Source organism: Mytilus trossulus, chromosome 6 (genome assembly GCF_036588685.1).
Source record: "Mytilus trossulus isolate FHL-02 chromosome 6, PNRI_Mtr1.1.1.hap1, whole genome shotgun sequence".
Classification (NCBI taxonomy): domain Eukaryota; kingdom Metazoa; phylum Mollusca; class Bivalvia; order Mytilida; family Mytilidae; genus Mytilus; species Mytilus trossulus.
The window spans coordinates 31,749,450-31,762,268 of NC_086378.1; the positions used below are offsets into that span (position 1 = coordinate 31,749,450).

Sequence of the window (12,819 nt, forward strand, 5' to 3'; positions counted from 1 at the left end):
AGATATAGTATATAGTCATATTAAAATTGAAAGATAAAAAATAATGTCATACAATTGTGAAACCTCCAAGTCAAATAGACAAAATGATCTTTCTGCTTTAAAATGAATTATTAATAAGGAAACATTTTTTTTAAATCTCAGAATATGATCAAGATTCTTTGATAGAAAGTCATTGAATTTTCATTTCAATATAATGAAGTATTTTTAAGATGCTTGGGTAGCAATTTGAATAGAGAGAACATAATTTTATTAATGAAACATCTTCATTCTATACATTTATTGCCAAAGGGTAGCTTGTTTGAATGTAACCTACTTTACACAGTTCTCAAACGAGAGCTTACTTTGGAAGTATATTTATATTCGGTTATAGCTATATAAGCAGGGTTGATTTTTTTCTTAGGTATAACCTCAATTTACTCAATTTTCTTTGTAATATATAAATACTAGTAGTAACTTGGATATCGTTTTTGGGGACCTTATAGTTTGTTGTTTAGTGTGAGCCAATGCTCCGTGTTGGAGACCGTAATTCGGCCTATGATGGTTTACTTTTACGAATAGTGACTTAGATGGAGAGTTTTCTTATTGGCACTCATACCACATCTTCTTATATTATTATGCTCATTATTAGTCATTGATATGATCTAATTATTCAAGTAGTTTACTTTGCAATTACTACAAAGGTGATAAATTTTATTATATCCAGCCTCCTCCATTAATAACTACTGTTTCCTTTGAATCTTAAATAAGAAATAAGATAAAACAAATGTTTGCGTTATATCGCAAAGGTTTGCGTTATAACGCAAACATAGGAAGAAAAATAAAAAAAAAAAATGTGTGGCGCTAATACGCTTCCGTAGATTAGTGCAAGGTTATTATTCCGGAATAATTCGTCGTTTTTTACATTTTAACAGGATTATACGTACAGTGCATTATATTATTCATATTGATATACAATGTATTTAATTCAGAATATGTACGCACCAGGTAATATTTTTTATATTATTCTAAATAAAATGCCAGGTCACTTCTTTTCCATATTTTAATATATACCTTAACCTTACGTGACTGATAATAATATTGAAACCTAAAGATAACCACTACTTATAGAGATACAGACCATTTGTGTTATTTACAAAATCATGGCAATGTGTCTAATATTTGCAGCATGTGTATTGATTTTGACAGTTCTTTGGATATATATTGGAAAAGACTGGTCATTTAGCTTTCTTGCAAATGCTATGTTTTTTCCAACACTACTTCTTCCATTGTTTGTGGAAAACTACGTCGAGTTTATCATTACCATTACAGGAATAAATGAGGTAAAAATATTCTATACATTATCATGGTATACATTAAAATGAGGAACGAAATCATGGAATGGATGATCGTAAGTAACACACTGGCTAGAATAAACTTTGATATATTTAGATATCGATTGACCAGCATGAGTTAGATCAATCTGCTCTGTTGTATTTTAGTGAAACTAGGTCATATATAAAGATATACAGAGATAAAGTTTAATTAGATTCGATCAATGAATATACATAGTTACGTGAAAGTAAACACGTTTTAAGCATTAAAGCTTGTGATCTCTAGATTTAATCTTCATTCAAGAAACCAATCATAATAGGTATCCGAATATGTTTTGCATTATCATTTTGCATTATTCACATTTGTATACATATAGACGCGTTACATTGTTTCCATATTGACGAGACAATGTTGTCATGGAATTAAAGTTCCCTTATTGAATTAGTCCCAAATATTGGTTCCAATGGAAGAAACATTGCAGTTTTTGTTCCTGACTAAAATGAGATATAAACTATTTGTCAGTCAAAAGCACCGAACAGCTGTTTTAAAAGATCAGATTTGAACTATTTGGCACTAATTTTTTTAAACACTAAACATTTAAGTGACAGGTATTATTTTCTAATTAAAACACTATATTTACATTGGCTGAAATAAAATGAATTTATTTGAACAATTGCTAAACGAAACGGAAAAATTTCGACAAGCATGAGTTTCCATCCCGTTTTCTAAAGCTTGCCTTATTGTTTTTATATTTCCCTACATTACATATATATTTAAATTAAAGAAAATATATATTTCTAAATTTCTGAAAGGGCCACACATGCATGAGCTGTCATCTACAACCTGACTTTCGTTTCGTTTGAAACCTAACTTTCAAAAACCTGCAATGATTGTAAATTACGTATACTGAATCACTTGTGATTTCGCTATGCATGATCCACACTTGAAGTATACACTGATTTGATAGTATTCATATTTATGTAGCAGATAAGTATGCTACATTCTTGAAGTTGACTATTTTGCTAGGATTCATAATGATGTGGCAGTTTTGGCTAATAGATATTAAAAGATGTGGTATGAGTGCCAATGAGACAACTCCCCATCTAAGTCACAATTGATAAAAGTAAAACATTAAATGTCAAAGTATGGTCTTCAACACGGAGCCTTGGCTCACACCAAATAGCAAGCTATAAAGGCTTGTGGATAAAGACTTCGTATATCTATTTGACAAAAATTGAAACAAATACAAAAAAGGTCTATAAACAAATTAGATATTATCATTCCTTTATTATTTTTCAGATACAAAAGTCACTGTTGTATTCCTTTGTTGCTATTATAGCTGTGTATGTATTGGTATATGGGTGTGTTGCTTTGGGTACATTGCTGTCATGGGCAACTAAAGGTAAATCATTGAAAAAAGAGGAACTATCTTGTTTGTATATTGCCTTTTCGTTTTTTAATATCATACCTACTAGATCCAAAACGTATACTTGTGTTATTTTCTTTTGTTTTGGGCTATTATATTTTGAGTAGAACACTTGGGGTTAAGTAGCAAAAGCATGATAATCGGATGAAGAGCTAAATATATATATATATAGTAAATATGCACAATTTATTTGTAAATGTACCATAAATTTCATTCGTAGAGGATAAAATTTAGTGGGAAAAAAATATAATGAATTTCATGCAGGACTTAAAAAAAATACTAAATAGATTAAAAGAGGAACGTCCTTGAAAACTGACAATAAAACGTTTGTTACCAAAGAAACGAGTGGAAAACAGCTGTCATATGCTTGACTGAGTTGATACAGGCATTTTAAGTAAATAATTGATTCAACCTGGTTTTATAGCTACATCTAGCTAAACCTTGTTCCACTTGTACATGTTGTATTGTAGTTGTTAATAGCTCCGTTATAATTTCAATAATTGTACCCTTAGACTTGAAAAACATGATGTTTTGTTAGTTGTTGTCGTCGTTGAACAGCTTTCAGTAGTAGTAAAACTAGGGGAATCATTTAAGGTTTAAAAACAAACAAAAAATGTTTTGTTTATCGAAAAATATAGACAAATTTGCTTTGAAGTTATTTTTTATTTTGTTGCAGTAGATATGCCTACTCAGGGCGGCAATGCAATCCATGAACATAATTCTGATATAATAAAAGGTTTTATAAGAGCAGCCGGTGAGGAGATTGGATGGAGATGTTACCTTCTTCCCTGTCTACTTTCCATTTATTCACCAACTTTAGCATTGTTGATTAGGTAGTTATATATTATTATGTATTTCAAAAAGTTAGCATACGTGATAAACATTAACAATAAATTAGTTTTGCTAAATAATTGGTCGTAACGAGGGGCCTGGTATCTTTGATAAATTTTTCACAACCACTGGGTCGATGCCACTGCTGATGGAGATTTATTTACCCGAGGGTATCACAAGCCCAGTAGTCAGCACTTGTTTTGCTGACATTAATTGTCATTGATATGCTTATATTTACAAATTAACCGTTTACAAATTTTTGAACTTTTTTGAAATACTAAAGCGTTTCTTCCTCATGCATAGATTACCTTAGTTGTATTTGGCAAAATTTTTAGGATTTTTGGTCCTCAATGCTCTTCAACTTCGTACTTTATTTGGCCTTTTAAACTTTTTGGGATTCGAGCGCCACTGATGAGTCTTTTCTAGACGAAACGCGCGTTTGGCGTATAGTATATACTAAATTTAGTACTTGTATCTATGATGAGTTTATTAACAACCACTGGGTCGATGCCACTGCTGGTGAAGATCTATTTCCCCGAGGGTATCACAAGCCCAGTAGTCAGCACTTGTTTTGCTGACATGAATTGTCATTGATATGGTTATATTTATAAATTTACTGTTTGCTAATTTTTGAATTTTTTGAAATACTAAGGCTTTTTTACCTCATGCATAGATTACCTTAGCTGTATTTGGCAAAATTTTTAGGAATTTTGGTCCTCAATGCTCTTCAACTTCGTACTTTATTTGGCCTTTTTAACTTTTTGGGATTCCGGAGCGCCACTGATGGGTCTTTTGTAGATGAAACGCGCGTCTGGCGTCTATATTAAATTTAGTCCTGGTATCTATGATGAGTTTATTTTCAGCTCAGTTGTTTGTACTGACATGATTTAACAAACTTTTGTAAAATTATCCGTTTATAAATTTTGAGATTATTAAAAAACTAAGGTTTCAACTCCCTCAGGCAAAGTTGACTTAAGATATATGTGGCTATTTATTTTAGGTAATTTTTTTTCTTTAACTGGTTCGGTACTTATACATCTTCGGATTTCAAATGTTTGGCATTGAGCGGTCCTGATGAATGTAAATCCAGAAATTAAAGCGTTTCGGACGCATGAAATTATTAAACGTGTTGTTTTCCATTTTTTTTGGTTCAAAAATAAATAAGACAATGAAGCATTTAAAATCGACAGTAAACATAAAATGGGTATGTTATTATATGTACTTTTATAATAGTTTTATTTAATTTGTATCATTTGTTAACTTTTAATACTATATGTGTAATAGTTACATTTCAGTGGTATTATTTGGGGCCTATTTCATGTGCCAGTCATGATACTGCTGACCTACAAGTTAAAAGTACCAAGACCATACTTAACAATATTTGTACAATCTCTGTCGTGTGTTCTTATGGCTTATCTTATTGGATGGATAGCAGTTAAGTCAAAGTGAGTAATGGATCGAATATGCTGTGATTATATAATATTATATGAATATAAAAAGGGATATTTTATTAATAATAAAACACCACACAATTGGAACACAAGCAGTTGAATCTATCGGTTACATATTTACACGGGTTTTTTTTTTATTAAAATTCGTTACATTTTTTTCTTTCTCAATTATGTACTTTCAATCTCTTTCAGATAAAACACAATAGTAATACAACTTTAGATATATTTTCTCTTATTAATAGCATGAAATATATGTCAATACTCCTAAGAACACTCTCTCCCCAAAAGACATCACATATAACGTCCTTATTTTGACTGGCCGTGATTGACAACAGAAACGCAGAACTGCAACTAAAACAAACGCTAACATACATAGAAATATGAACCGTAGGCACCAATGAATACGTGATATTTGGAACATAATTATGATGTTTTTGACACAGTCATTAGATTTTATTTTCTACTTTTATCAGATTTTCCTTATGGGCTTGTTCTATCTTGCATTGTGTCTGGAACAGAGTAAATCCTAGTATACTGGGAAGTATATATACGCAAACATCAGGAGAATATAAAGGAGAACAGTGGAAAATCAACGGCGAAGGACTTGCTGGATGCCTTGTATTTTTGCCCGTAGCATTATTGTGTGTGTATGATCTTGATTTTACCATCCTATGAGTTTGTATGACACATTAGCATTAACGATAACTATTGTGATTCCAGTATCTTTTAATTCCATTGTACATCCTTTATTTCTGTGTTGATTTTTCTTATTATCACCTTTTTATCTCAAATGGATCATGAAGATACACTAAAATATAAACAGAAGAATGCAGTTACGACATAAGTATATGAGTTTGTTTGGTTTAGGTGTTACTATTAGAGGTCGGTCATTTACAAACGTATCAACCGTATCGTATACGTTGACGTATCCGCTTCTGCAGATATATCCCAAAGTATTATGTGATCCCGAGCTTATTAATAAGACCATGCTTCATTTAAAAAAAAAATTTGGAATCTCTTCGAAACAATCAAACATACACTTTCAATATTTGTGATAGTGGTGTTTTTTAAAGAAAATAAGGAGTTCTATCAACTTCTTTTACATGCCCTTAAAAAGGAGCCAATGTAGGGCAGGTACACGAATATCGTACACAATCCTTTGATAATCTAGTTAAAAAAATATTTCAAGATCTTATATGAATATCCTCAAAAATAATTCAAATGTACTACATGTACTTATATACATGTAAGGCACTTTGCAGAGTGTTCATTTTCGATTTTATCATAAAAGGTAATAGAAAAGTACTGAGTATCACTCTATTTGTCAATTAACAATTTGGTTATACGTGAGAACAAGTTCATACATGAACTGGCAACCGATTTTACCGTATTCACTCCTATCATGCATGTAAACTGTTCCATCTATCCGGAATATCTTTAAAAGTCGGATTACATATTCCATAAAATCTCGATATTTCATAATTGTTTTGTAAATTTCTGCATTAGAAATTATTCAGTCGCCCATTTGCATTATTGAAAGTACATAAAATTAAAGCTCGGGATCATATACTGTTTTTTGGTATATCTGCAGATGCGGATACGTCAACGTATATGATACGGTTGATACGTCTTTAAATGACCGACCTCTACTTTGAGGTCGGTCATTTAAAGACGTATCAACCGTATCATATACTTTGATGTATCCGCATCTGCAGATATATCCTCGAAAAACAGCTCAATACTTAGAACATTCATTAACAAAACGTAGACAACACTTATATTTAAATAATTAACATGTATATATAATTCCTGATGACAATCTGCATTAATACTATAGTATCTATTTGAAGTGACTTATAAGTCCATTGGGCCGGGTGTAATTTAATTGAAATATTTCAATATTGTACATAACTTGTTATACACAATGTCACTACAATAAACATATTTGTATTGTATTGTATTGTATACCAAAAAACAGTATTTGATCCCGAAAATTGAATTTTATGTACTTTCAATAATGCAAATGAGCGACTGATTAGTTTCTGACACGTCTTATAGTAATGCGAATTCACATTCAGTAAAACAGTCACAATCTGGAATAAGTCACGTTTGGAAATTAAAAGATGAGACGACATAATGACAAACCACAATCTACCATGTGGTAAAAATGTCCTTAGCTAGTTTGGTTAAAGACACATCGTATAGATCCACCAATTCGTGATGGTGTCCACAAAATTTACGGAGTGTCAATTTTAATCTGTTCTCCTCATAACTTTGTTGGAGCAGTTTCTGCGTAAGAAGCACACTCCTGTATATGAAGTCCGTATAGTGTGAACAAGCACGTGAATAACGTATCAATTGTGATATGTAAACACCATACAAAGGGGCAGAGGGTATGTTACTGCTGAGAAATGGGAAATTGATAATTGGGAAGTTGAAATCGTCCCGTTTATCACAGATTTTCGTGTGAAGTCGTCCATCTACGTCAATATTGAGGAAAAGATCAAGGTATGAAGCAGTCCTTCTAGTATCTGTAGTATCCTTAATTTCAAGTTCACTGGGATATATGAGATGTAAGTATTGGCTGAAGTATGGGTTATTGAATGATAGAACATCATCAATATATCGGAAAGTAAAATTAAAGAATTTCGCAAGGTGCTTTTTCTTTTTGTCTTTTAGAAGGTCCTGAATGAATTCTGCTTCAAATTAGAAGGTTCTGAATGAATTCTGCCTTAATTTAGAAAGAGGTTTCGTTGAACACTTGGAAGAACCAGCAATATACCGTTGTTTGTAAGGACACTTGTGTAGTTTAGGTATCCAATACAGTGATGGAAGATCCAGTTCTTCATCTTTGGTTGAAATTCCAAAGGAACATAAACAGACCTATGATTATCCAGGATATCCTCTTTGGTAAGTGTCGTGAGGGTATATGTTGAGTTTCCAAGTGAATTGTCAATACCTAATTCGTTTGTCAAGCAGTTTATGTAAGGACTTTTACACACAAAAACGATGTTATTAGGGGCTTTATCTGCGGGGACAACCACATATTTGTCATGGAGGTCAGATAAGTGTTTTGCAACATTTGGGGTTTTAAAGATTGACGTAGCATGGGCATTGATGGACCCATTCAGTTTCTTAATTCTGATTTGTATCAACGACCTCACTGCCTTAGTCCATTCGGAAAGAGTGTCTACGTCTTCCTTCTCGCGCTTAGTCCTCGACATAATCCTCGACTGAATCCATCAAATTTTAAAGTTGTATTTCCAATTGATGGATTTAGGCTCACGATATTTCGGACCTTTCGATAACACATTTCGTAGAGAAGTGTTCTTAACAATGTTAAGGTCACCGGTAATAACGTGGCCAGCAAGATAATATGTGAATTGGGACTAGCACAAGTGCAATCAGGAGGTTTAGACTTGAAGTCGTCAATATCGAGATCCTGCAAAACGCGTTTGTAATTGAAAATTTTAGTTGCAATAGGTTTTGTATAGGTATAAGGAATAATTGATACAGACTGGTCTTTGAAATAAGGAGGTATTTTCGATTGAACTAATTTATGATGAAGGATATTGCATAAGTTGACGCCATCGAGACCTTTGTTGGCAATGGAAAGTTTAAGAAAATATATTTTCTCTTTTTTATCTTTTCCAATGCGAACTGGCTTGAAAAGTCTGTGACTTGCAATATCCGAAATTATAGCTTCAATATAAAAAAAGAAGATGTGGTATGATTGCCAATGAGACAACTATCCACAAAAGACCAAAATGACACAAACATTAACAACTATAGGTCACCGTACGGCCTTCAACAATGAGCAAAGCCCATTTCGCATAGTCAGCTATAAAAGGCCCCGATAAGACAATGTAAAACAATTCAAACGAGAAAACTAACGGCCTTATTTATGTTAAAAATTTAACGAAAAACAAATATGTAACACATAAACAAACGACAACCACTGCATTACAGGCTCCTGACTTGGGACAGACACATGCATCAATAATGTGGCGGGGTCAAACATGTTAGCGGGATCCCAACCCTCCCCCTAACCTGGGACAGTGGTATAACAGTACAACATAAGAAACGAACTATACAAATCAGTTGAAAAAGGCTTAACTCATCATATAGACAAAAATAAAAGTGGACGTGGCCGGGTACATATACATCCCGACGCAAAAAGACACAATGAACAGATATGAGAGTACATGTACTCGCAGTTATCTGACAGCTAGTTCAAAGCCACTAACAACTAATAAAAAATCATGCCTCTAAGACTAAACACTTAATCCGTACACATCCAACATACAATGGATTTAGTGTAAAGACGTCATAAACAGCCAGAGAAAAACATGACCTTGTGGAATGCCAAGTTACAGGTATCGACAGATTGTAGATCCATGAAAATGTATATGTATATAACATTCGATCAAGTTTGTATTGGTTTGAATGAGGGTTCCAAACATAAATTAAACAGAAAATGAAGTTTTGAAAGGGGTAATGAATAAAGTTTCGTGCGAATGTGATGAATACCTAACGGTTTTTGTATGAACGGCAGCAAGTCATTAATAGAGACATCATGCAGAGAAGGTAATGTATAATGACGATGACCATGATCGACTGCGTCTACGTCGATGAGTCGAGTTGAAAATATTCATCACATTCACCGAGTTACACGAAGGACTAGATAGAATACCTATACCATCAATTTTGTCATTGCAGCCATAAGGTGTTGCAGTTCCCAATTGTCTAATCCAGTAGTCTTCTTTTTGTCTACGGAAAGTCGTTGACAGATAAGGATTGTTAGAGCTATGGTATATCTTTTCGATAATGTGAACTGTCATAGAAACGATGGAATGATCGGGCTGATTGAAACGCTGGTATAGAATGTCGTTAGCATTAAGGTTAATGTCTGATCTATGACCGCACATACGTTTGTTTAGCCTTCCTTTCGTTTCACCGACGTATACCAATCCGCAAAGGTTGTACTCTAATCCGTAGACGACATTAATTGATTTACAATTCAGATCATCATAACTTCTGGTATGACTTCTTGGTCAAATTGCTAGTGAATTCAGCATCTGTTATTAAAATAGCACTTAGTCTCACATTTTGAAATGTGTCATCAAAAAACCAAAATGTCTTTAAGGAGAACTGAACATGGCTGTATACGTGTAATATTGCTATTGTCACTAGGACGATGATCTAAATGAGTCGTATTAGAGATATGTGTCATGTCTAGTGATGAGGAGACACCTGCCGTATCAGACGACACCGTTTTTTTATATACTTGGCGACGTCCGAGCCTGTTTCCTTTCTTCGTTATTTCATGTAATTGTAGTTTTGATACTGGGCGGATAATGTCCTCGGGGACAAAATGTCCACCAGCAGAGACTTCGACCCAGTGATAATAAAAGAATGACGAAAGATACCAAAAGGAGAGTCAAACTCATAAATCTAAAACAAACTGACAACGTCATGGCTAAAAATGAAAAAGACAAACAGAAAAACAATAGTGCACATGACACAACATAGAAAACTAAAGAATAAACAACACGAACCCTATCAAAAACCAGGGGTTATCGCAGGTGCCCCGGAAGGGAAATCAGATCCTGCTCCACATGTGGCACCCGTCGTGTTGCTTATGTGATTACAAATCCGGTAAATAGTCTAATTCGGTAGGTCAGATTCATGAAAGGGAAGGAGATTGTAGTTACGACGTAAGGAACATAATTATCCGTAATACATTCTGGAAATAAAATTGGAAGGTGTATGAACAAAGTGTTACACACTGTCCACATTAGGTACTATATATATATATATATATATATATATATTCGTCTGTGTCTTGGACCTATTAAAAGGCAAATGCAGGAAAATATCAGAACTCTTTGTAAAACTATAGAAGGGGAAGGATAAAGACATTAAAAAAACGAATATGTAGACGGGCAAGACGGCTCTCTCACAAGCAAAAAACCTTAACTGTAAAAATATAAGGGCACACACTACAGAGACGGGGACAAATTCTACTGCACCCACTCAGCACGAGTAACAAATCCTACAGTACATATATAAAAAGAGGATGTGGTATGATTGCCAATGAGACAACTCATCGCAAGAGACCAAATGGCACAAATATTGTTCAGTCTGCTACTAACACCAAAAGAAGGCGATACACTTAGTTCTGAAGAACCCTTATGAATTTTTCTTACAAGACTTTAAACATAGGTTCAAATTACAGTGTATCGTGTAGAAAAGGGATACACGTACAATTCAGAATATACCTGATTTTATCTAGTTGAACTAAAGGAAAAGCCATTAAGACGGCTGTGATTATTGAAAAATTTGTTTGAATAGATAGGGATTTTGAAATATTGGTCTTGCATCTCATAATCATTTGGCTGACTCATGCTAAAGCTGCTTAAACAAGAGGGACGAAAGATACCAAACGGACAATCAAACTCGGAGATTGTAAATAACCTGACAACGCCATGGCTCAAAATAAAAAGATAAATAGACACATAATAGTACACAAGACACGGCATAGAAATCCACAGACTAAACAACGCGAACCCCAGGTGCTCCGGAGCATGCGTGATTGAATGTATTTTGTATAGGTCCGAATCAGGAGAAATAGTATTTACATTCCGTCGTCGCGGGTTGACCATCGAAGTTGTCAATGTGCTGTGCGATGCAGAATTTCAAACGGAAACGGATAGTTAGGGTCACTGTTTACGGAAAATATCTTTTAAAATAAATTCCGCAAATACCTGTTTTTATAGTACAACTTGGCTATAACCATTGATACATAAACAAGATGAGTATCATATTACTTAAATCTTTAAAAAAAAATCTTTTAAGCAATATATCAATGCATGGATGACAATTGTTCATTATAGGCGTTGTTCAGGAAGTAAAACAATATTCGACATTTTACTAATGAATATGGGACTAATAAATGTTTTTTTGCTAACTGCACCGTGTTTAATTGAGTTTGGTCTATCTTGTGGTATGATTACAGATGTATGGATACAGGAAAGAGAATATCATCTAGGCATATGGCGATTTTGTAACGATACAAAAGATGACATAAGCTGTCACAAAGTTGCGGATATACTGCCAGATCTCAAAGGTAATCATAAAATAAGCAATATAAAGAAAGACTAAGTCTATGATAATTTAAGTTAACTTTAAAATCCATGGTTGTTTTGGGAATCTGTGTCAACTAAACTATCAAATTAGACAGAAATTGAGGTTTTTCAAACCGGAAGTAACAACTTATCTTCCTTATTTCAAACAAAAATGTGTTAAAAGCATATATTTTTATATTCAACGTACGATAAGTTATCAATTGACACCGAAAATAACATTTCTAACAGAGTTTTAGTACTTTTAACATTACAATATATCGTATGGGTGAATAGACCTTCTTTTTTATTTGATTTTCAAATATTTTATTTCGCTTAATCTTTTTCTTGTGCTGTAGTTTTGTTTCAATAGATGTCCCTAAAGACTGTTTTTCTTCTTATGAGATATCCTTAAGGTATGACGTTACGCCATGAGTTATCGTTCCTGACGTTATCAAGTAACGTTCACACATACAAGTAAATGCAGCAAGTTCTGCAATCACAAAGTGGTTAAGGTGGTATGGGAGTCTATAATAAAAATGATAGAATTTGTTCATACTTTGCCAAAATGTAGTATCTATTGATACATGTTAAAAAATATTATAAAAATGATAGGTCACCGTGCATTTTTTCAAGCTACGGGTCGTGACAAAATGACAAATTTTGTATGGATTAT

The 12,819-nt window shown here is 33.4% G+C and overlaps 1 protein-coding gene across 1 annotated transcript; it reads left to right on the forward strand.

Annotated features, from left to right (window-relative positions):
• The first annotated feature begins 1,103 nt into the window (after positions 1 to 1,103).
• Positions 1,104 to 5,694, forward strand: LOC134722488 (uncharacterized). The gene is made up of 5 exons (XM_063586110.1): positions 1,104 to 1,319; positions 2,611 to 2,713; positions 3,414 to 3,570; positions 4,864 to 5,013; positions 5,493 to 5,694. The coding sequence occupies exons 1-5, from the start codon at positions 1,140 to 1,142 to the stop codon at positions 5,692 to 5,694; spliced, it is 792 nt and encodes a 263-aa protein (XP_063442180.1). The 5' UTR covers positions 1,104 to 1,139.
• Positions 5,695 to 12,819: the final 7,125 nt, after the last annotated feature.

Coding starts and splice junctions, on each gene's coding strand:
- LOC134722488 (XM_063586110.1), top strand. CDS start 1,140: ATGGCAATGTGTCTAATATTTGCAGCATGTGTATTGATTTTGACAGTT. Junction 1,320..2,610: donor CCATTACAGGAATAAATGAG/GTAAAAATATTC, acceptor ATTATTTTTCAG/ATACAAAAGTCACTGTTGTA. Junction 2,714..3,413: donor GCTGTCATGGGCAACTAAAG/GTAAATCATTGA, acceptor ATTTTGTTGCAG/TAGATATGCCTACTCAGGGC.